General features: G+C 39.9%; 1 protein-coding gene across 4 annotated transcripts in view; it reads right to left on the bottom strand.

Moving 5' to 3' along the window:
* The window catches only part of dgkb (diacylglycerol kinase, beta), a 103,133-nt gene that overhangs the window by 36,550 nt on the left and 44,042 nt on the right, over positions 1-22,541 (bottom strand). For all 4 annotated transcript variants that reach the window (XM_034698136.1, XM_034698138.1, XM_034698137.1 and 1 more), the window contains 3 exons: positions 21,591-21,680; positions 19,710-19,870; positions 6,269-6,333 (listed from right to left, as the gene is read on the bottom strand). In XM_034698136.1, the coding sequence (XP_034554027.1) occupies positions 6,269-6,333; positions 19,710-19,870; positions 21,591-21,680 (316 nt within the window). The remainder of the gene's footprint in view (positions 1-6,268; positions 6,334-19,709; positions 19,871-21,590; positions 21,681-22,541) is intronic.

Genomic DNA, 22,541 nt, shown 5'->3' with positions numbered 1-22,541 from the left:
AAACAACAAATCACACACTGTCCAACAAATGAAGGTTGTGAATTCCATCCTCAAGCCTTAAAGACCTAGAGCAGGGGTGTCCAAACTTTTTTCAAAGAGGGCCACATTTGATGCTGTCAGAATTCCTCAGGGCCAGTGGCTCCTACTGAGACTTAGTTATCATAAAAGCTATATATGAACTCTATTTAATAACATTTTTTTCCCTTAATAAATCAGTAACTAGGTATTCCTCGGTTCTCCACAAGCTACATAAACATTGGCAGACTTTATCTTCTTCTGGAGGAAAATGTTTTTCATTAGGGTCGGGCAATGTGGGAAAATATTCTCATTATTTTTTTATGGCTGGATTTCATCACACTTCTTTTTCATGTTGTTTTTTTAGACTTTTCTGACCAGCAGACAACATTTATAGAACAAAATAATTATTTTTAAATTTTTTATATATATTTTTTTTTTAACACAAACCCAGACTCCTTTAATAAACAGTATTTACATGAATCATTCTGAGCACACGTTGTTCTGTTGGTTCTCTGCTTGTTGACGTTAATTAAACATGTTCTATAAAACACAGCATGACATCATCAGACCTCACAGGTGACTCACCTGTGAGGGGGAGGAGTCAAGTCGATTATTTTTAGATCCACATGTCAAAAACATTCTAATGAAGGTGACAGAAAAGAAATATCACACTGAGCGTCAGGTTCAGTTTGGGGTCTACAGAGAACAAGAGTCCACATAGAACCAGATCCAAACAGATCCACAACCATCAGGGTCAAGCTAACACTCAGTGTGTTTGGATCCAGGTGAGTCTGAAGCTGCAGGAGTACCAGACGCTTAACTTACCCCCCCCTTTACTTAATTTAAAGACTGACAGTATAAATAAAGTCTTTTGTACAAACAAAGGTCAAAGGTCATCAACCCGAGAGGCTCTTAGAGCTCCAGACGACCTTTGACCTTCAGGATCCAAACAGTCCGTAGATCTCTGGGAGTCAGTGATCATCATCTTCTCAAACTCTGATCAAACCTGAGGATGGAGTCAGGGATCTGCAGACGCTCTGAGACGCTATTTTAAAAAAATTTAATGCACCAAATTTTGCCTTTCTGCAAAATTTCATAATTTTGATCTTGTCTTGTGTCCTCTTTTGTGTCTTCTGAACTTTGTGTTCATCAAAAACATTTTCACATCATGATAAAAACATTAATTTGAAAACCTGTCAACTTTAAGAGTTCTTGTGTTACTTTTTTATTGCCATCTTGCAGAATTCCCTGTGCTTATGATTCAGAATGTGATTAATTTCTTTGCTATAATATAATGGAAGCTTGGGGCCATAAATAAATGGACCTTGGGCCGCGATTGGCCCCCGGGCCGTACTTTGGACATGCCTGACCTAGACTATTTCTGGGGGTGCCAGACTCTCCTGAATTAATTTTGAATATGTGGAATGAGACAAATGTGGTATCAATGGAAAGCTGAGAATGTCTGCTGTAACCATTTTTTAAAAGCTTGTTGATAGGATTGGCAGTCTAAAAGTTATCAACCATTTAAGAACAAGTAGCCACCGCCAGCTGTCGAGGTCTTTGAGGGTTAAAGGTTAAAAGGAGGAAAGGTAGTCCAGATAAAGATATACCAGTGACTGAGCTGGAGACATGCTCCTGTAGTTCTGCTCTAAATCTTATTTTTTAAGCTTCTGCATTCAAAGGCCTTTCCCACCAATATGTAAAAGTTTGATAAATACTTTTTACTTAACTCAAATTCCCAGAGTTCATGTGTTCAGCGGGTCTCAGGCTGATTAAAGCTTGTTAAAAACTCATCAAAAACACTCCAGTCGTTCATTAATAATTTCACTCATTCTAGACAAAATCATACTTATTGCAGACTTGATACGAGTGAAATAAATCCCTGGCCCCTCCAGACACGCTGCACTTTGCCTTCACTGTCACTGAAGTTCCCGAGAAAGAGCCCGGAGCTGCGGGAAAATGACTCTGTGATAAGTCGCAATATACTTCCAATGGACACGAGCCCTTTGGACAAATCCAACAAAATCTCTGCTACCTTGAAAAACTATAATCATGCATTATTGAACCGGCAAGGATAGTGTGTAATAGAGAGATCCTAAACCCATTCCCCCTCCTGAATTTTTAATGGATTCAAATAACAGACAGAATAATTTTCTTAAAATATCTCAATCATTTTTCATAAAAGGCTTATAGCGGGGTAAAACAACAGAGATGCAGCCTGTGAGGCGAAAACAGAAACTGTTTAAGACATTAAGACACGTTGGAGTGATTACAAGGCGACGACCTCTCAACCTGCTTGTGTTAAATCATAAAACTCAGGGTTTTCTAACTTTACAGTCCTTCCTTCACGTTGTTATTTCTCTAATAAGATTCACATCCTTTGTAACAACTAACAATAACTAAGCCTGTCTTTATATAAACGCCTTTCTCCTCCTCGCCACTGTATCTGCGTGTTCCAGCAACAACCAGCAGACTGATGGTTGGCTAAATGTTGTACTAAGGCCGGGGTAAAGTATGATAATGAGTACAAATGGGATTATTAGGAGGCCGTGTGTCTTCACTCTGACTGATCCATGATGTCAAACTAGGCAAGCAAAATTCAATTAGGCCCGCAATTACTCCCTGGCGCTAGTGGAGATGTATTAGAGACGTTAAATATTGATGGAAACAAAGATGCCACGTTTGTTCATCTGCAAAAGGTGAACGCGTCTCCTCCACATCATCACAAACGCTAAACATGAAGCTTGTTCATTCATCACGCAGATTTCCAGAGAAGATAGTCGGCCTGCTGTCAGGCAGGGGACACGCAGAGGTTCTGCAGATGGAGGTTTGTTCAGACAGGGAGAGATGCTTTCATGTTTCTAATAGAGACTTATTTCAGGTAGACTGGTTTAGAGATCAGAAGGGGCATGTACGCAATTCTGCCTTGGCTTATATTAATACAGTTGCAAGAAAAAGTATGTGAACCCTTTGGAATTAACTGGAACTCTGCATAAATTGGTCATAAAATGTGTTCTGATCTTCATCTAAGTCACAACAATAGACAAACACAATCTGCTTTAACTAATACTACAAAAAAAAATTACATGTTTTTATGTTTTTATTGATCACATCATGTAAACATTCACAGTGCAGGGTAGTATGTGTAACCCTCAGCTAATGACTTCTCTAATAGCTCATTTGAGTCTGAAGTCTGCCTACCTGGTGTCCAATCTGGTGATTCACATCAGACAACCCAAGAATAGAAGAATATTCCTGAACTGAAACAGTTTTGTAAAGAGTAATGGTCCGAAATACCTCCTGACTGATGTGCATGTTTGATCTGCTGCTACAAGAAACATTTGGTTGAGGTTTTTGCTGCCAAAGGAGGGTCGACCAGTTATTAAACCCAAGGGTTCACATACTTTTTCCATTTGCACTGTGAATGTTTACATGGTGTGTTAAAGGTGACATATCACGCTTTTTTCATCAATATATATTGGTCTAAGAGGACCCCAAAACATGTCTTTAAAGTTTATGCTCAAAAAAACACTTTGAAATCAGATTTTGGTCTGCCTGAAAATCCCTCTTCTTCAGCAGTCCCTCTGACCACGCCCCCTCCGGAAGTGGATGTGCCTCGGCTCTCCAGCACGTTGATCTAATGTTTACATGTTGGCTGAATATACACGGCTGCTCAGAGATCACGTTTCTTCAACCCTCTGAATCTGATCCAGAATCTGATCCTGACGGAGAGGCGCCTGCAGCAGGACCTTTCTGAAGGATTGGTCACAGATTTAGTGTTTCTTGTTGTTTTATTTATCAGTGTGTAGACGTGTGTCTTGGTACACAGCTACGAACATGTAGCTATGTGGCTATGCTAACTAGCACTAGCAATTATCCATGATAAATAAAAATCATCCACTAGATCTTCAAATCTGCAGACGTGGGGAGTAAAACCGACCTCTGCCAGAAAGACAGCAGGACCTTTCTGAAGGATTGGTCACAGATTTAGTGTTTCTTGTTGTTTTATTTGTCAGTATGTCGACGTGTGTCTTGGTACACAGCTACAGCTACAGCTACAGCTATGAACATGTAGCTATGTGGCTATGCTAACTAGCGCTAGCACTTATCCATGATAAATAAAAATCATCCACTAGATCTTCAAATCTGCAGACGTGGGGAATAAAACCGACTTCTGCCAGAAAGGCAGCGGGACCTTTTCTGAAGGATCGGTCACAGATTTAGTGTTTCTTGTTGTTTTATTTGTCAGTATGTAGATGTGTGTCTTGCTACACAGCTACAGCTACGACATGTAGCTATGTAGCTATGCTAACTAGCGCTAGCACTTATCCATGATAAATAAAAATCATCCACTAGATCTTCAAATCTGCAGACGTGGGGAGTAAACCGACCTTTGTGTTTATTAAGACAGCCTACAACTAGCATGCCTCCCTCCTAAGCTCCTTGTTAGCACATATGTGTGCAGGTAATGAAAAACGGAGGGGGGATTCAGTATTATTTTATACAGTCTATGGGCTGAACAAGCTCCGAGCTCTGACTCCGTGACAGACCGGATATTGTTGTTACGTAACAAAAACACTGAAGTCTGAAACGGCTGGTTTCACACACATTTACAGAAAGGTGGAGAAATCAGAACAGGGGCAGAATGGATTCTTTTCAGTCTCGGGGGGTTTGTAGACAGGGACACATATTTCAGGTAAAGAACCATTAAAAAGTCAATTTTGCATGATATGTCACCTTTAAATAAAAACATGAAAACCTATATTTTTGTTGTTGTATTAGTTTAAGCAGATTGTTGTGACTTAATGCTGATTTATACTTCTGCGTCTCCCCTACGCAGCAGGGGCTGACGCGGACATGAGCCCACATACTTCTGCGTCGATGTGTCCGTGTTGCGCAGCAATTCTCCGCCGAAACGCTTGAGGGCAGTGCGGTCTCTCTGATAGCCGGCCGCCTGCTTCCGGTCCCGCTACGATCTCTGTTTACTTTTCCACAGAGTTTCAGATCGTGTTATGTTAATCTACAGCTGATACATGTTGCTGTTTATCATACAGACATGATTACATGAAGAATAGAGAGGAGGAGATGAAGTACACGGCCGATGTGCAGCCGATGTCCGGGATCCCGGAAGTGATATGAATGCGGGAAAGACAAAGCCGCCGAGCGGACCAATCACAGAGCTTGCGGTCCGCGTTGGCTCTATGGGGAGTCACATTTTGGAGGAGGTGCAAGTCAGCTACGTGCGTAGGCCTCGGCGTAAGTACGGGAGCTACGCGGACCCCCGGCGCAAGGTACGCCGTCGATTCAACGCAGAAGTATAAATCAGCCTTTAGATGAAGATCAGAGAACATTTTATGACCAATTTATACAGGTATCCAGGTAATTCCAAAGGGTTCACATACTTTTTCTTGCAACTATATATAGAAAAAAATCTAGCTTTACTTTATTCAAGATTATTATCAATAAAGTGGTGTTTAAATTCTCCCTGGATCATGATGCTCCCTGACGTAAGGTGAAAATTCATGAGAAATAAGAATCATGCTGCCCTTCAGTGTCGTGCTCTGTGTTAATAAGTCCTCATTTTACAATCAGCCTGCACAGTTAGAGGACAAAAGGTGTCGGATCAGGTCATGAGACACTGCAGGTAGATCACTGATGTGTATTTTGTTCTGTTGAAGTTTTAAATTTTCACCATCTTCATATTTTTTTGGCATTTTTGCCTTCATGGATAGGAAAGCTGGAGATAGACAGGAAATGTGGGGAGTAGAGAGCGGGGGAAGACATGCAGTAAATGGTAGAGGTCGGGAGTTGAACCTGCGACCGCTGCAACAAGGACTTTTAACCTCTGTATACGGGGTGTGCTTGGACCGCTAGGCCAACAGCGCCCCTTCATATTTTTCTTTTGTGTGTGACGGGTGTTACATTTTGACATATGCCATGACTTCAAATGGAAATGAGCAGCAAAGAAAGCCCAACCTGCTGTATGTTAATGCTGTGAATACAAGTGGATTCAAAACTTACTTTTCTTAAAATGAACAAACATTACAAGCAAAGAGGAAGAAAGAGAAACAGCTCTGGAAGAACCTCACTTTCCCCCCTTTTATCACTTCACCCGTAGAACTGCTCTGTCCTTTAACACGGCTGTTATGTATAGCACTATAGCCTGAGTTAACCTGAACATATGGCTCCTTCTGTGGCCGTACTTTATGGTTTTATGGATCCTGCTGACACAGAAAGCAAACAAACTTACCGGCTGTTGAACTTCTCCGGGTGCTTCTCCCTCATGACGTGGAAACGATGTGCGATGGAGGCGTCCTGAGAGAGGAATCAAAGCTTTAGTTGATTTTTAAGAGTACATTATTTCCTGACTTTGAGAAGTTTGCATCTGTGGTTTTATAAAGTTTATAGGTTTTAGCAAACACTGAGGAGAGGTATGGCCTTCTCTTATTTTCTGCAGGGTGATGCAATATTTCAGGAAACATGACGTTTCAATGTCGGGTATAGTTTCTCTTTTTTTTAACAAGTTGAACTCCCCTGTTACACATGAGTACCTGCATTTCTAGACAGTTTCAGGACATGCAGGCCCTGATAATTTCAGGTACTTGCCTTTCACACATGCACCAAACAGCTGGTTTCAGAATTAAACCTGCTGTTACAACTGAAAATACTTGGTTTGATTTAGGTGACTAGTGCAGAAGAAAGAAAGGGAGGAGTCCTCTTTAATGTATTGCAACTACAACATGCATGAGGACGTTTCCACCTGGTAGCAGAAATATGACACACACAACTGAGGCGAGCAGTAAAGAGTACAAAGCAGCAGAACTAACCTGATCTACTTGGATGCGAAAGAGGCTCACATACTTCAGCCATGCACTGCGACATCAGCTGCAGCTCCTTCCACACATGCACTCACTCTGAAAAAGTGGACTACATTGAGACTCCTTCTCCTTCTTCATGTGCTGCCTGTTAGCCTCCAGTCAGCTAAATGAAATGGAGTATTCTACGTCGTCAGCATGCGTCTGAAACAGACAATCTCCTGCTGTGAGCTGCATGTGTGAAAGGCAGGTTCCTGGGCCTGGATGGCCTGAGTCCTGATATTATTTAGTCTTGCTTTTAACTGAGTTTTATTCTTATAACAGTTTTATTTCACCTTACTGTATTTATTTATTTAGATGTTTATTTATTTATCTAGTTCAATTTTTAGTCACTTTTTATATATTTTATTTTATTTATTCATTTATTTTAAGTAAAGCATCTAACTTTTTTTTAATGGTTTAATATTTTAGTGTTTTATACCAAAGAGGATTAGGGCCACTGAAATCTGACTTAAATCTTAGAATTCTGACATTTTTCTCAGAATTATAATAATAATAAAATTAAATTGACCTTAATTTTATTTAATTTTTTTCAGTGGCCCTAATACTCTTCTCTTAGAAATGTATTTTATTTTGGTGGTTTAATTTCCTGTGTTGAGTTTTAACATCTTATGTTTCCTCCAGTGTTTCCTCATTAAGATATCATGAGAGTGTTTCCTCAGTTTGTTCAGAAACTTCTTTTTTAAAATTTATTCTATTTGAAGTTGTTTTTATGTAGAGCACTTTGTGTTACAATGTCATTGTATGAAAAGCGCTTTATAAGTAAAGTCTGATTGATTGATGATCTAGGAGATATGAGGACTTCATGTGTGAGAGGGGATTCAGTCTGTGAGGTGCTCAGGCCTCAGGGTTGAGACTGGGAATGGACCCACCCACCTCTTTCTATATATCACCTCACATCCCCGTTCATCAATCGAGGTCACTCCACTTTTCCAATAGTGGATAAAGACCTCCGTCCTCAGCTGATGGAGAGGTAGAACAGGGCACCACTGCCTTACAGCTCCTGATGAAAACTAATGACTGGATTATCTTAAACATCCCCGTCAGCCTCCCTCTCTCATTAGCCAACTTTGCAGACTTCTCTTACAGCTCAGTTACACCTTGATGTCCCTTGAGTATGTTTCTATAAGGTGAAAGCAGCAGCAGCAGCGTGCAGGAGGTGGCAGCGGGGTTGATCCCGGGATGAAGAGGTATTGACAGAAGCCCTGATGAACAGCACGCCGTCTCCACACCGGCTAATTAATTAAACACACATTGTGAGTAATCACAGCTCGCAGCTAACCTACAGGAAGCTGCAACACCCCGGCATACCATGATGTTTTCCCCTCCCCCTTCCTCCACCTCTCCCCTCTCTTTCTCCTTCTTTATACATCGCTCTCGACCTCCCTCTCACCCTCCCCTTCCTCCCCCTCTCTCTGTGACCTCAGGCAACAAGTGCAGCCTCGTTGGAGTTAACCGTTAACCGGTTTGTGCAACATATGTTCATGGTGTGACCGACAGTGACGCCTCACCAGTGTATCAACACCACCTCTGCCTGGTATGACTGTTATCTAGAGTTTCAGTGTTTCAGTGTTAATTCACACAATAAGATATCAACATAAACTTACACTTTGTCTGCTAACAGACTCAGTATGCCTTTGAAGTGATATACAAAGCAAACTTTATACCTCTTATTAAGTTGGCATCTGGAGGAGGGAAATAAAAAGTGAGTAATTCAAAGCCTAAAGAGTGAACTCAGAGACCTGTGACTGTCAGTGAAACCTCTTAACAAGTGGCTTTATCCTGATAATAAGGGGAACTGTGTGTTGCTGATTGATGGTTTGCAAACATTATTTAACAAGAAGTGAAAGAAAGGAAACCAGAAGTCAAACTCCAGTCAAGAAAACAAGTCTGAGTCAGTTTGAATAAAACAAAGTCTGACTTTATGAACAGGACAAACGTCGTTAGCACTGTTTGGTAAATTTCTAAAAGTCATCATCCCTTTCCAAAATTCAAGTCGGCAACAACGAAGCCCCGCTGTCATCACACCTCTGTCGTATTGATTGGGTATTGGTTTTCCAGTGTGTGATTTCACGCTGGTTGTGGCGTTCAGAAGCCAGAGAGGGATGACGTTTGAACACACAGACATGCACACACACGCACACACACTTCTGTACCGCCAGTTCACAGTGGTCCATCTCGCCTCTGTAACGCCTCTCCTACCACCTCATAACCCGGCACAGCAGAGGGGCGACTTGGTCCCTCTGTCCATGACACCACTGAGACATGAGTCATATTGAAGGCGAGAGGTTGGGGCGTAGATATAGTAATACAAAAAGCTTCTTTTTTTTTGTTATATTTTTGTGTTTTTACTCCTTTATTTTATAGAGGAGAGGACAGTGGATAGTGTAGGACACTGGGAGAGAGTGGGGGGAATGACATGCGGGAAGGAGGCCACAGGCTGGATTCAAACCCGGGCCGCCCGCTACATGGGCACACAACTTAACCATTACGCCAAGTCCACACCTGAAGTAAAAGGGCTTTTGTAACATCAGCATCTAAGTTCACCTCCAACATCAGGTCTGTAGTGCAGCTGAGTGTCACTGGAACTTCACAAAGACAAGGTCAGTGATGCTTTAAGTTCTCTTTCTGTCACTTTCTTTTTCCTTTAAAAATATGAATAAATAAAAAAGCATCTGATGAGTTATAAGGTCACTAAACATCACCTCATTCTGCCACCACAGCAGATCCAGCTTTTAACTGACCTATTAGAGGCCGGTATGAATGAGGGGAAGGATTTCAACAGAGAAAACCAGTTCAGTGTTTTTATAAGGACCTGATTTAACATGTAATTAATCTAACCTTTAACTGTTTTTATTTGGTATGAGAAAAGCTGGCAACTTCTCCTGTGAAAGGGTCTTCGCAGGATTCTAACAATTAAAAAAAAGTTCAATAGAAAGCAGAATAAAGATAACAAAAGGCCTCATCAATAACAAACTGATCAGGTATCTTCGAGGCTTTCTCTGTTGCTGCTCCTAAATTATGGAATGAGCTTCCCCTCCACATTAGACAAGCCTCCTCACTGTCCATTTTTAAAACTCATCTTAAAAAACATTTTTATTCCTTGGCTTTCAACCCTGCATGAGACTCCTGTTTTAGTGTTTTATGTTTTTTTTGTTGTTGTTTGTTTCTATTATGTCACCTATGGTCATGAGCTGTGGGTCATGACCGAAAGGATAAGATCGCGGATACAAGCGGCTGAAATGAGTTTCCTGCGAAGGGTGTCTGGGCTCGGCCTTAGAGATAGGGTCAGGAGCTCGGACATCCGGAGGGAGCTCGGAGTAGAGCCGCTGCTCCTCCGCGTCGAAAGGAGTCAGCTGAGGTGGTTCGGGCATCTGACAAGGATGCCTCCCGGACGCCTCCCTTTAGAGGTGTTCCGGGCACGTCCAACTGGGAGAAGGCCCCGGGGTAGACCCAGAACGCGGTGGAGGGATTATATCTCCCGCCTGGTCTGGGAACGCCTCGGGATTCCCCAGGAGGAGCTGGAAAGTGTCGCCGGGGAGAGGGATGTCTGGGTCAATTTGCTTGGACTGCTACCCCCGCGACCCGACCCCGGATAATCGGAAGAAAATGGATGGATGGATGGATGGATGTTTCTATTGTTTTATTGTTTTCATTGTTTTATTATCCTGTGTTTTAATTGTTTTTATGCCTGCGTTGTTTGTCTATTTATGAACAGTACTCTGTTCCAGCTGTGGTCGTTTTAAAGTGCTTTATATATAAAGTTGAGTTGAGTTGAGGCACTCAGGTCCACATTACGTATCAATGAATAAAAGCAGGGATGAGGGATAGTGAAGGACCAAAGCATAAACCATACATTAGTACGTTTTCAGAAGCGTTTCATTGATAATTCTGCTTTCATAACTTTTTTCTGTATATCAGAGATATTTTAATAAATTGTCAAGTCTGAGTCCATGTCTATAGAAAACTTACTCGTAACCTTTTCAGCTCTAAAAGCCTCCATATCCGCTCTAACACCAAACTGCTGCCACAGTAGAAACTTACTCCCTCCATTAATGTGAATAAAACCTTTTAAAGAAGGTGTTTAATAAAGAAAATGATCTACATTAAATAAATATTTAAAAAGTGTCATAAAGTGGTCATAAAGTACGCAGAGGGCCTTGTCAACAGATTGCAAAGTCTCCTGTAATGAAGCACACAGATTAACAGCGCTGAAATTTCCTTTAATTTACACTTCTAAGTCAGAGTCAGCAGGAAGACGCCGGCTCGGCCTTTGTAGGAAAAAAAAAACTAACTCTGACAAACTCAGCAAACTCGTCCGGCTCTGAACATCTCAGAGAAGAGTGAAGCCAAGTTGCTGTAAACTTTTTGGGCTTGTTCCTCTTCCCCCCACTTCCACTGAAGCAATCTGTTTTTGACCCGCTCCGTTTTGAGTGGCACTACTGAAACTGCACGTACAGGGAGGACCCCCTGCTAGCTCTCTGTACAGACATTTAGGAGAAAGCCAAAAGAGAGAGAAAAAAAAAAAATCAATGGAGCCTCTCTTGATGTCTCTTCAAGACGCTGTAAGCAGAAGACCAAAAGAATCCTGCACGATCCCCGCAGACTCACCTCACGCTTCCAGCCCGAGTCAGAGAGCTGAGATGATGGATGTATCTGAGAGAGTGTAACTTGATTTTCTTACAAACAGGACAATAGCTGCAAACAAGAGAGCAGGAGCAGCAGAGGTTGTCTCCCCTTTGGTTTGGGCTCTATTATCTGAGATCTGTACAAGTGCAGCTGCAGCTTTTGCAACAGTAAACAGTGATTTCAAGCAGCCAGGAGTGGATACGGCAATTTGTCATTCTGCAGCGTCGCAGCGTGCGCCAAGTGCATCAATAAAGAGGCACTGCTGCTAACTGATAGCAACATCACAAGGGAGAGGACATATTTGAATGCTCATATTTATCACTGCTTTTATAATGGATATCTATTCAAACATAACAATATTAATGTCAAAGTTTGGAAACACCTTCTCATTCAAGGGTTTGTATTTATTTTAATTATTTGTAACACTGTAGATTAATACTGAAGACATCAAAACTATGAAAGAACATATATGGAATTATTTAATGAACAAAAAAGTGTTAAACAAAGCAGAATATGTTTTATATTTTAGATTCTGTAATGTAGCCCCCTTTTTCCTTCATGACAGCTTTGCACACTCTTGGTATTCTCTCAGTCTGCTTCATGAAGTGGTCTCCTGGAATGGTTTCTAATTAACATGAGCCTTGTCAAGAGTTCATTTGTAGAATGACTTGCCTTCTTAATGTGTTTGAGACCATCAGTTGTGTTGTTCAGAGGTAGGGTTAGTACACAATGGAGAGCCCTATTTGACTACTGTTGTAATCCAGATTATGGCAAAACCAGATTATTTCATAGTTTTGATGTCTTCAGTATTAATCTACAATGTTGAAAATAATTAGAATAAATAAAAACCATTGAATGAGAAGGTGTGTCCAAACTTTTGACGTGTTTCTTGGAGAATGAAGCCGGTTCTGTGATTCTGTATTTATCATTAATACCATAAAAATAAGAACGCCCTTTATTTGATCAGTTATTGGGCTATATGTCTCAGTCAAAAGAAAACATACATAGCTTCTTTGGTGATCTTTAAGGCTCTCAGCTGGATGTCGGCTCTGGTATTTGACATACCTTGGGTCCATTTTCTCTAAACTCACACACTCTCAGTATCTCTTTTGCGTTTTTGTTTTCGAACATCATACTCAGTGACTTACTTCTTACCCTAATATTTAATGTCTCTGCTACACTGAAGACCGTGATCTTAAAATCAGCATGTAACTCGGCCTCAGTTGTTGACCAACTCAGACTGCTTTCGAGCCACTATGTTCCTGAAGATCACTGTGTCTCTCCATCTTTCATCCCCCCTTGCGCTGTAGTTGTGAGTGACGGCTAGCATCAGTCATGGGGGGGAAGGAAGGCGCTACAGTTATGAATGTGGATAAATTGGCATTTGAAAATCTAGAACCTGATTACAAGACGATCTCACTTTTTCAGACGTATAAGGGGAAAAAAAGGTCTTGTGTTTTGGTGAAAATTAGATGAAAAAGAGGGCGTTAAAAGTCTAACCTAGATTTGCTTATCATGAATGCATTTATAAATAAATATTCTGTTTAGTTTTTTTTCTCTCTCTCTTTCTCCTCTTTTCTTTCCATCATTGTTTTAAATATTAATCCCTCTTATTAATCCTTTTTGTTTTGTTTTTATTTGTATGTAGATATTCTGTTCTTCACTGATGCGTTGTCTTTCTGTTGATTGTTTTCTTTAGGAGGGCCACTCAACAAGCCTGTTAGGGTTTTTTTTTTTGGCTCCTCCTGCACATTACATGCTAGTGGTTAGTTTTATTATTGAATTTACTTGTTACAGTTGTGCTCATAAGTTTACATACCCTGGGAGAATTTATGATTTCTTGGGTAGTTTCTGTTGTCTTTATGATATAAAAAGAGTAAACACAGTTGTTTGATACAAATTTAGCTTCACCCAACCACTAACCATGAGTGAAAATACAAATTTTCTCTTATCATTCATATTCTCTGAAAAATGGCCAAAAAAATCACAAATTCTGCCAGGGTATGTAAACTTATGAGCACAACTGTATATCTTGGCTCGTGTTATTGAACAGCAATGTTTTGTTTTGTTCTTTTATATGTGCAATAAATAAAATAAATACATGGGGTGCCATCGGCCCAGCGGTCTAAGCGGGCGCCCCATGTACAGAGGCCATAGTCCTTGTCACAGAGGTCGCAGGTTCAATTCTAGCCTCGACCATTTACTGCATGTCCTCCCCCACTCTCTGCTCCCCACATGTCCTGTCTCTCTTCAGCTGTCCTGTCCACTAAAGGCAAAAATGCCCCAAAAAATATAACTTAAAAAACATTAAAAAAATGAATGCATTTACACATTTTGTTTGAAAAGAACTGTAAAAACTACAAGGGAGACAGTGGGTGAGTCCTAGCATGGACACATTCACGTTCCCAGCTTTGACCCCTCCACGGCCGCCGAGCATCGTCACTCTCCTCCTAGCTGCCTTCAAATAATTACCAATGTAAAACTCTGGCACCCAAATTAATACCAGACATGTGTAATGTCTTCTCATAGCTCAAAGTTTAGTCCAATTATGAGTGGGCCCCAGCGGTTTGATGTGCCTTTCACTACAGGGGAGAATAATGGCTTTGACAGGAGCGCTGGGGTCATTAGGGCGACTGACTGCATTATGGTAGCGGAGCGCGCTCAGTGATTAGTTCTGTCTCTCACCCCTGGCCCTGATTGAGATCATTACACTTCACGTCACTTCTACATCCTCCCAAAGGGATGGCAACATTAATTCTCCATCGTACAGGGCTGTGGCAGAAGGTTAGGGTGGAGGAATTTGCCAAAAAATGATCCTTTCTCTGGGAAAATCACCTGGTTATTGGATTACAATCAACTTTTACTGTTTGAGTTTGTTCCAAATGTTTCTACAAGAAGTTATGTGAGCCTGAGAGGAATAAAACTATCAGATAAACACAAATTTAAAGGACTTGAACTTCTACATAAATTGGTGCTGATGCTTTCTCTCCATAGTGGCTGCTACTGCTGATCTTTTGATTTCAACAGTGTCTCATTACAGAAACAATCCGCTCTTCATCTGCATAATCTCTGAGGTAATTATTAGCTTGACTTGTCCTATAATCTTTATTGTAATTTTTTTTTTCAGCCAACGGAAAGCAAAGAAAAAAAAATCCGATGCAAGAATGTGTCAGAAAATATTATATCACACTCCAATCCATAGAGAGCTCAAAGTCCTCTTAATCCCCCACAAACAACTTCATTTGTCATCATCACGCCTGCTGGGTGCTAATCCTGCTAACAGAGCACAGACAATGAACCACAGGATGAGCCAGCCCAGCCAAAGACATCATGTTTTAATGTTTGCATGAGTTTTGATTAGAAAGAGGGATTCAACTCCTGTTCAAAACATAAGAACTCACTGCTTCTCTTGTCATTCAGCCATTCATCATAAACAGAGGCCATTGTCCTTTAAAGCAGGACATAGTGAATGTGACAAACTGTAATGACTCAGCAGTTTCTTCTGAAACCAGGAAGACAAAGGATAGCAAAGGTATGAGGAACATCTGGCCTTATCACAGGTTTGAACAATGTCTTTGATCACCACTTGGCCTCTGTCTGTAAATACATTAGTCTTTAAGTCTTTCCAAGCAATCAGTTCCTAGTGATAGCATCAAATGAATGAAATACATTGAGGATAACAGTAAAGTTTGCCAGCTAAAGAGAAGGTTAGCTAGTTAAAGTTTGTATTAGCTATCAAGCTGCGGTTAGACTCAAGCAGCTAATGCAAGGGTGCAAAAAACTGCAGTTCTCATAGTGTCCACTTGAGGCTTTCTCATTGATTGTATTAAACATGGATGTAGTCTCAGAGGTCACCCTCTTGTTTCTGCAAAGGAAGTCAAACAACAGCTGTCATGTATTTGTAAATGATCAACCTAATTTTCCATAAATATAGACACAAGCAAGCAGGTGCAGTTGAGGCCTGCAAAACACTGCAATGCACCTACCTGTCAGTCATCCAACCGTGCTCCTAATTATTATGCAAAACAAGTAACCCTAATATCTTCAAAACACACCGCCCTCTCCTACAGTGCAGGAATAGAGAAATGGGCTGCAGAGGCCAAAACTACTTTTTGTACCAAGCTGTAAACGTGTTTATTTGTGAGGTAAAAATGAACATTTTAACATTGGTATTAATGAGGATTCCTGGTTTCTTGACCCAGCCTCAAGTGGACACTCAAGGAACTGCAGTTCTTTTACATTTTGCTTTTATCAAGAGTGGAAACTACAAGGAAACCTGTTAAGAGTCCATTCTGAGATGCATTCTTTTTTTACATCCTGGTACAATAAGAGGTTAATTTTTATTTGTTTATTATAATGCAATCATTTGGATTATATTGAGATAATGTGTTTTATACAGGCCATGGTTTTTTAGCACTTTATAGCTAATTTAATAAAATATGTTGATGTAAAATATGGCTGCATGCTCCTCTGAACCTTCTCTATTTACTGTCTTTTCATCTGCTAATCAATAATTTAGCAGTGAAATGACAATGAGTCCCTTTTATAAGCTATGGAACTCTCTTCCTCTGGACATCAGAACAGTGAGCTCTCTGGGTGTTTTTTTAAAAGTAAACTTAAGACTTACTTTTTTAATCTAGCTTTTCATTTGGAGTTTTAATTATTATTTTAATCATTGCTTTAACATATATTTATCTTATTTAATTATGTATTTATCTCTTTATTTCTTGTATTCCCCTGATCTTATTAACTCTACCATACTTTTAACTTTTCTTTCCACTCTTACTTATTTTATTAATTTTACTGTATTGATTTTATTTTATTTTTAAGTATTTTAACTATAATCACGCCTTTTATCATTTTACCATTGCTGCTGTTTTCTGTCTGTTATTTTGTGAAGCACTGTGGGCTGCATGTTTATATGTATGAAAGGTGCTAATAAATAAAGTTGAGTTGAGTTTTGTTTATATTATCTGTCAACTTTAAATGAAGCAGCACAAAATTACAACAGCATTTGATCCTCCCCATCTCCCAACCTGAGTGCTGTATACGACAACTATGGCTGTCTGAGTTGCAGTTTTAGTGAACAGTTCAAGTGGGACTGATCGAGGATGTATAAAACAAGTAAAATGACGAGTACAAAAATGAATGCATGAATCAATGAAATGCTCCTATCTGGAGTTAAGAGAATCAATCACACCCATCATACTTTACTTTAGAGTCTCTGTTTCTAAAACTCTCTGATCTTTGTGACGCTCATTTGTCTTTCTGCAGTTTCTCTGGATACGTTGAACCTACACTTTAAATTAACTGAGGGTTTTTCTCAGCTCTGCCTCCTTTACTTTCTGGGGTCATTTTGGCACACACTCGATGAGTTATGTGTCACACTCTACAAATTAATAAGATTAACTTCAAAATGCTGTCCTGTATAAGTTACAGCACATAAAAATATGTCTTAATGTGTTCATACACACTGTATGAAGCGAAACATGAAGTCATTTAGATTCTGACATTTATTCTGGGAAATGAATGTTCAGAGATTTATTTCACACTGTAACAACTTCCCCCTGTACACATCAGCATATGTTCATCCCTGCAGACAGATGACAGCCATTGTTCTCCTCTGTCACAATGTTAACAAGACCTGTCCTCTAATATCCTCTCTCATGGTCATTAGGGGCCCGGGCTGGAGGTGTTATTCAACTAACATTTGTGAGGCCATGCATCACTTACCTCCCCGCTACAGTCTGTACAAAAACTCACAACATCCAAAGGCTCCCTCCTCTACCTCCTGCAAATGTCAATTACCATATTTCCCCCTGACATTTATCAGTAATGGCTAACATGAGCTACGTGAAATCAGTGTCATTATGGTGGAGATGGACAGAGGGGGGTGCTGAAGGCTGCGTAACACCGTGAAAATACACAAGGCCTGTATGTCAATGAGAGACGCTTCAGGGTTGATGACGACTCAATAAAGGCCTGAGCAGAATGTGATCAGCACTAATAAATGGACTTATTAGGCCGTTACTGCGCCTACACTCATTGTTTTTTAAGAGTTTGGACAAAAAGAATCTGAATTTTGAGTTTGTCAGTGCATTGAGTGTCTGCAGCTTGTGTCTCTATTCTGTGTGTGTGTGTGTGTGTGTGTGTGTGTGTGTGTGTGTGTGTGTGTGTGTGTGTGTGTGTGTGTGTGTGTTAAAGCTGTTTACTGGCACCTTCTTTATCCTGTGACTGCAACGTTTGTCACAGTAATCAAACTTTATTTTGGTGGGAAGAGTTTAAAAGGTGTCATGTGCCTCTTCACAGGAGTATGTCATGACTTAAACCGTGCCAACAAAGGCACGTTTGGGTTCTTTTCCTGGTGTGTTTGTTCTTTATTCTGCTTATTGTGAGGAAAGATGAAGTGGAGAGGTTAAAATGATGAGATCATTTACCAGGAAGGTGAAAAAAATTCACAGTCTCCCTCTGATGAGTAACCCCCAATTTACACAGGATGCGGCGCGTTGCGTTACAGCAGCACAGTGTGTTTGCGCCCTGCTACACAGGATGCGTGTTTGGAGCGTAGCACCAGCTCAGAGCAGCCAGGATCAGCTGGGTCCAGTATAGAGAGAACAACATACAAACAACAGGTCACAGAGCCTTTCTGTGGTTAAATTTCTTCTCATTTGGATAGTATTCCATTACTTTAGTGCTTTAATCGTTGCTGAGTATGCTGCATAATTATAAAGTTTCGTTTTTGCAGGTTTAGATGAGTTTAATATGAATAATTCTGCTCTATTTTGTTGCCCTGTTACCTTCTGACACAGTGATCATCTTAAAGGCCTGTTGTAGTCGACCTGGATCACGGATATGTGGCTGTTTGTAGCTTACATCCATAATCGATGAGTGTTTCTGATGTAAACGATCTTTAAATGGAGTTTTATTTTGAAATTGGCAGATGTTGCATGCGATCCTCATGCCTGACTTCCTGTCCAGGTTGATCTTTTCTGTGCAGATTGACGCGTGCTGGGCGCGGGCTCCAAAATAGACTCGAAGCATATCGGTCTCGGGAGCCCCCGCGCCGCTCCGCTCCCTGTGTACACATGAGCATTGACTAGAATGGGAACGTATTGCCTGCGACGCTGTGCATCCTGTGTAAATTGGGGGTTAGGGTTTGTGTAGAGGGTGGAGGGTGTAACTTTTCTGACAGGTGGAGGATTAAAATGAGAAAATAAACAGATCTGCATTTCTGTATATACACTGTTCACATACACTGTAACTGTTTTTTCTTCTATATATCAGGAAGCGAGTGTGTGTTGCGTGCAGAATGATTTGCATTGATGACATTTTTGATTGTAAAAATTTGACACATGAAGGATTGTTCTTATCTTGCATCACAGGAGCTTTTTGTCCATAAAAGCCACCGTCGCTTCGCCAACGAGAGAGGTAAGCAGGGAGATGTTTCAATATAGGATCTGTCCACTTGCTCTGGTACCACTTGTACCTTTAAATGCTTTGTTTACCGTGTATTTTTTACCTTTTGTATAACTTATTCTGTTGTGTTGAATCACTTTGGGTTGTATTTTTGTATAAACTTTGCTGTAAAAATAGTAATTTGTATTAGTGTAAGTGTCTGAATTAGAGGAGTTCATCTAGGACTCAATGGTTTTGCTTTATAGAGTCTGAGTTTTGAACTATTATCTATATTATGATGAAAATGTGTTAAAAATGTACACAAATGTGTCTGAAAATGACACTTCAGTGCAGATGCACAACATTTCAGCTTTTTTTCCTACAGGGGAGTCGACACTTGTGAAGTGAGACTCCCGTTCCTCCTGCATGCATTGAGGTGTTTTTCTCAAATTAAGTGAGAGGCGTCTTGGATTCAATGGAAAACATGCAATCAACTGTGCATCAGTTCAAAGACTCATATAACCACAACCTAAGATGATTTACTCTGTATATACGAAAAGGTTTTCATCCAGCAGGAATCAAAAACAAGCTCTCAGCTTATTTTAAAGCCTTTTAAAGACACACAGGACCTGACCTGTAATTTTATCTCTGGTTTATATTTGCTGCAGCTTTCAGAAGGTTCAAGTAAGAATAACATAAAATAAAAATTGCTTTCAGTTTAAAGAAGTGTCTGTATCTCTTTGACACTCCTCTGTGAAAGCAGACCCAAAGATAACATCTGAACGGACTCACCACTCCGATGGAGAAGTAGTTGTTCACGATGCTGTAAGGCACGGGGTCGCCTCGCTCGTCCTTGTCTGCAGGTGTGACGTCAATCTTCCAGCGATCCAGAATCACCTCCGAACTGTTCTCGATGTCCCGCATGATCTTCAGGAGGCTCTCGCCCTCGTAGCCTGCATGAAAAGAAGACAAAAAGAGTACTGCTTCAGCTTGGAGTTTAAATTACTCAAGGAACAGTTACTGCTTTTGTTATTTAAAGCAAAATGATTGTAAACTACTTCTTGTCAAACTGATCTTAAACTAAGTAATATAAGTAATAAAGATCAACCACTGCCTCTTATTTCTGAAAATGTAAATATTCAAATCCAACATAAACAAACACTGGCTTTAAAAATGAAACTACTGATGTCTTGCTGCAGGGCCATGTGGGGAAAATCCTCAATCTCTGAGTTTGTCAAAAGAAAATTATCAGGCAAGCACCCTGATGAGTATGACAAAGTATTCATCATCAACCTTTATATATACTCGAGAGATCATTGAGGGGCAACCCTCATTTACAATGATATCAAGTCAGTTACAGTGACATTTCAAAAACAAACAACAAGGCTTCAAGAGTATCAAAGTCATCAAATAGGATAATTTGTGATTTGGAGATAAAAACAATTAAAAGATCAAATAAAATAATACAAATAAAAGGAGGTATAGCGGATTGACTATAAAATGCACTAAAATAGGAAGGGACTGTTGATTAAAATGATACAATAAATATATACAGGTAAATCTAGATAAAACAGTTACAAAGCAGGGTTGAAAGGTTGAAAATCAAGTTTCTAAATTGTCTGAGAGGTAAAAGTGAATTTAGTCCAAGATGCTGCTGTAACTTATTCCAGGAGTCAGGAGCAGAAAAACAAAAAGCAGTCTTTCTCAGTTCTGACCAAACTTGAGGAACATGCATGTTGGGGCCACATTTAAGGAAAATCATCATAGATTTTAAAAATGTTATTCAGAACAGACTCATGTTATTGCACAATCTTTTCAAGCTCCTGATTCTTACGGCAGTGTGGAGCTGATGTGCCAGAAGATATAAGTATCCACTTATTTTTGAAAACATCACAGTCGCTATTTTGTGTTTTGATTGTATTTTTGTGTCTCAGTGAAGGTGAAGTCCCTTCTATAACTCTGTTGTCTTCTTCACCTTTCCTGACACACCATTTTTATCTTTTATAAGCAGATTTTATGCAATTTCATATGAGTGCTAATTAATAAAAGAAACACAAATAAATGACAGAATGACTTCATAAAATGCTCCATGCTCCTCATTGCATCACAGATATTTCCCTTTTAAAATGAAAGGCCTTAAATTACTATAGCTTTAAATTATGACTTATTTTCCTGTCATATTGTAATTTTATTCTGTTCACATTAGGACTTCACTCTTTAAAAAAATCCATTCTAGTAATATTGCAAACTTTATTCTCAAAATCTGATATTTTTTTGATATTTTGTCAAAGATGATATTTCTGTTTGCTTCCATTTTTAAGAAGAAGCTTCACTAGAGTCAGTTTCTACAGAGTGATAACTTTCTGGTTTCTTTGATTTTATTGAAGAAAATATTTATTTAATTTGATTTATGTCAGTAAATACATTTTTTGGGAGGCTGGATTGGACAAAACAAGATAACTAAAGAAGTGACCTTGAACTCACCCTGTCCTCTCTGAACCTGTGAAAGTGTGATGGATATTATCTAACATGTTACTGACATTACACTTGATTTAACTTTTAGTTGTATGTATGTTTAACCTGTTTCTGTGTTCAAGCTTCCATCTAAAGAATCATGAGTTTGATTGTGATAAATTCATGCCGTGTATTCACTGCAGTGTTTTCTTTCAGTACCTCCTCCCCAGCGCAGACATCTTGCCAGGTCGTTGCCCGTGCCCAGAGGAAGTATACACACGGGGGGGTTCCTGTCCAGGTTGGCTTTATCTGGAGCAGCGGGACAAATATCACAACATGACGTGAAACAAGGCCAGAACAAGAAAACAAAAGTCACTTTGCGAAGAAAGCGTCAAATCGATTTGTTAAACTACACGACAATATGAATGTTGAGTGTTTCAGTCTATTTCAAGAAACACATTTTACCTGCCTGTTATCACCTCTCTTTGTTTTGATTGATAAAAAATTGAGGCAATTTTTGAGGGACAGAACAAATAACATGTCTTCTCAAGCAAATCTACGAGGACGGGTCGTTTTTTATTTTCCTAAAGTAATGACTTGTATGTTGACGTGATCATTCTATTTTACCTCTGCTGAACACACCAACATGGACGTATTTAAAGTGTTTACATACGAAGCATAACCTTTACCATTTCAGGCTGAACAGCAAGAGTGACGCAGGCTTTCAAAACTCATAAAAACAAAAGCAGGTTTAGATAATTGAAAAAGAGAGAACATGTGAAAGTTATGTAAAAACGGAGGTCCAGTATGAGAAGATAAACCACATCTCTCCTGGAGATCTGAGAATTTATATGTGTCAACCTATCAGTTCTATGGAAGCATTTTAAGGACAAAATTCTGAGGGCTTCATTCACAAATAAATTGCATGGCTTTTGCAAACTCTACACCTGTGCAAATGAGCCATCGTCTAATTCACAGCACAGAGTGGAGATATTTACAGATCATCTCAATCACAATAAAATTGCAGGACTGCAGCAAACTGCACAGAGCTGCAGATCCTGGTAGGAGTTTTTGTGTTTGCATGTCATTAGTGCAGTTTGCTTTGTGAATTGGACCTTGAGACGGAGCAGATAGAGGGGAAAATGATGCACAATTCTTGGTGCTATTAAT

This window comes from Notolabrus celidotus, chromosome 12, assembly GCF_009762535.1.
Source record: "Notolabrus celidotus isolate fNotCel1 chromosome 12, fNotCel1.pri, whole genome shotgun sequence".
Lineage (NCBI taxonomy): Eukaryota > Metazoa > Chordata > Actinopteri > Labriformes > Labridae > Notolabrus > Notolabrus celidotus.
Note: the sequence above shows the minus strand (reverse complement) of the source record. Positions and strands in the feature narration are given on the sequence as shown.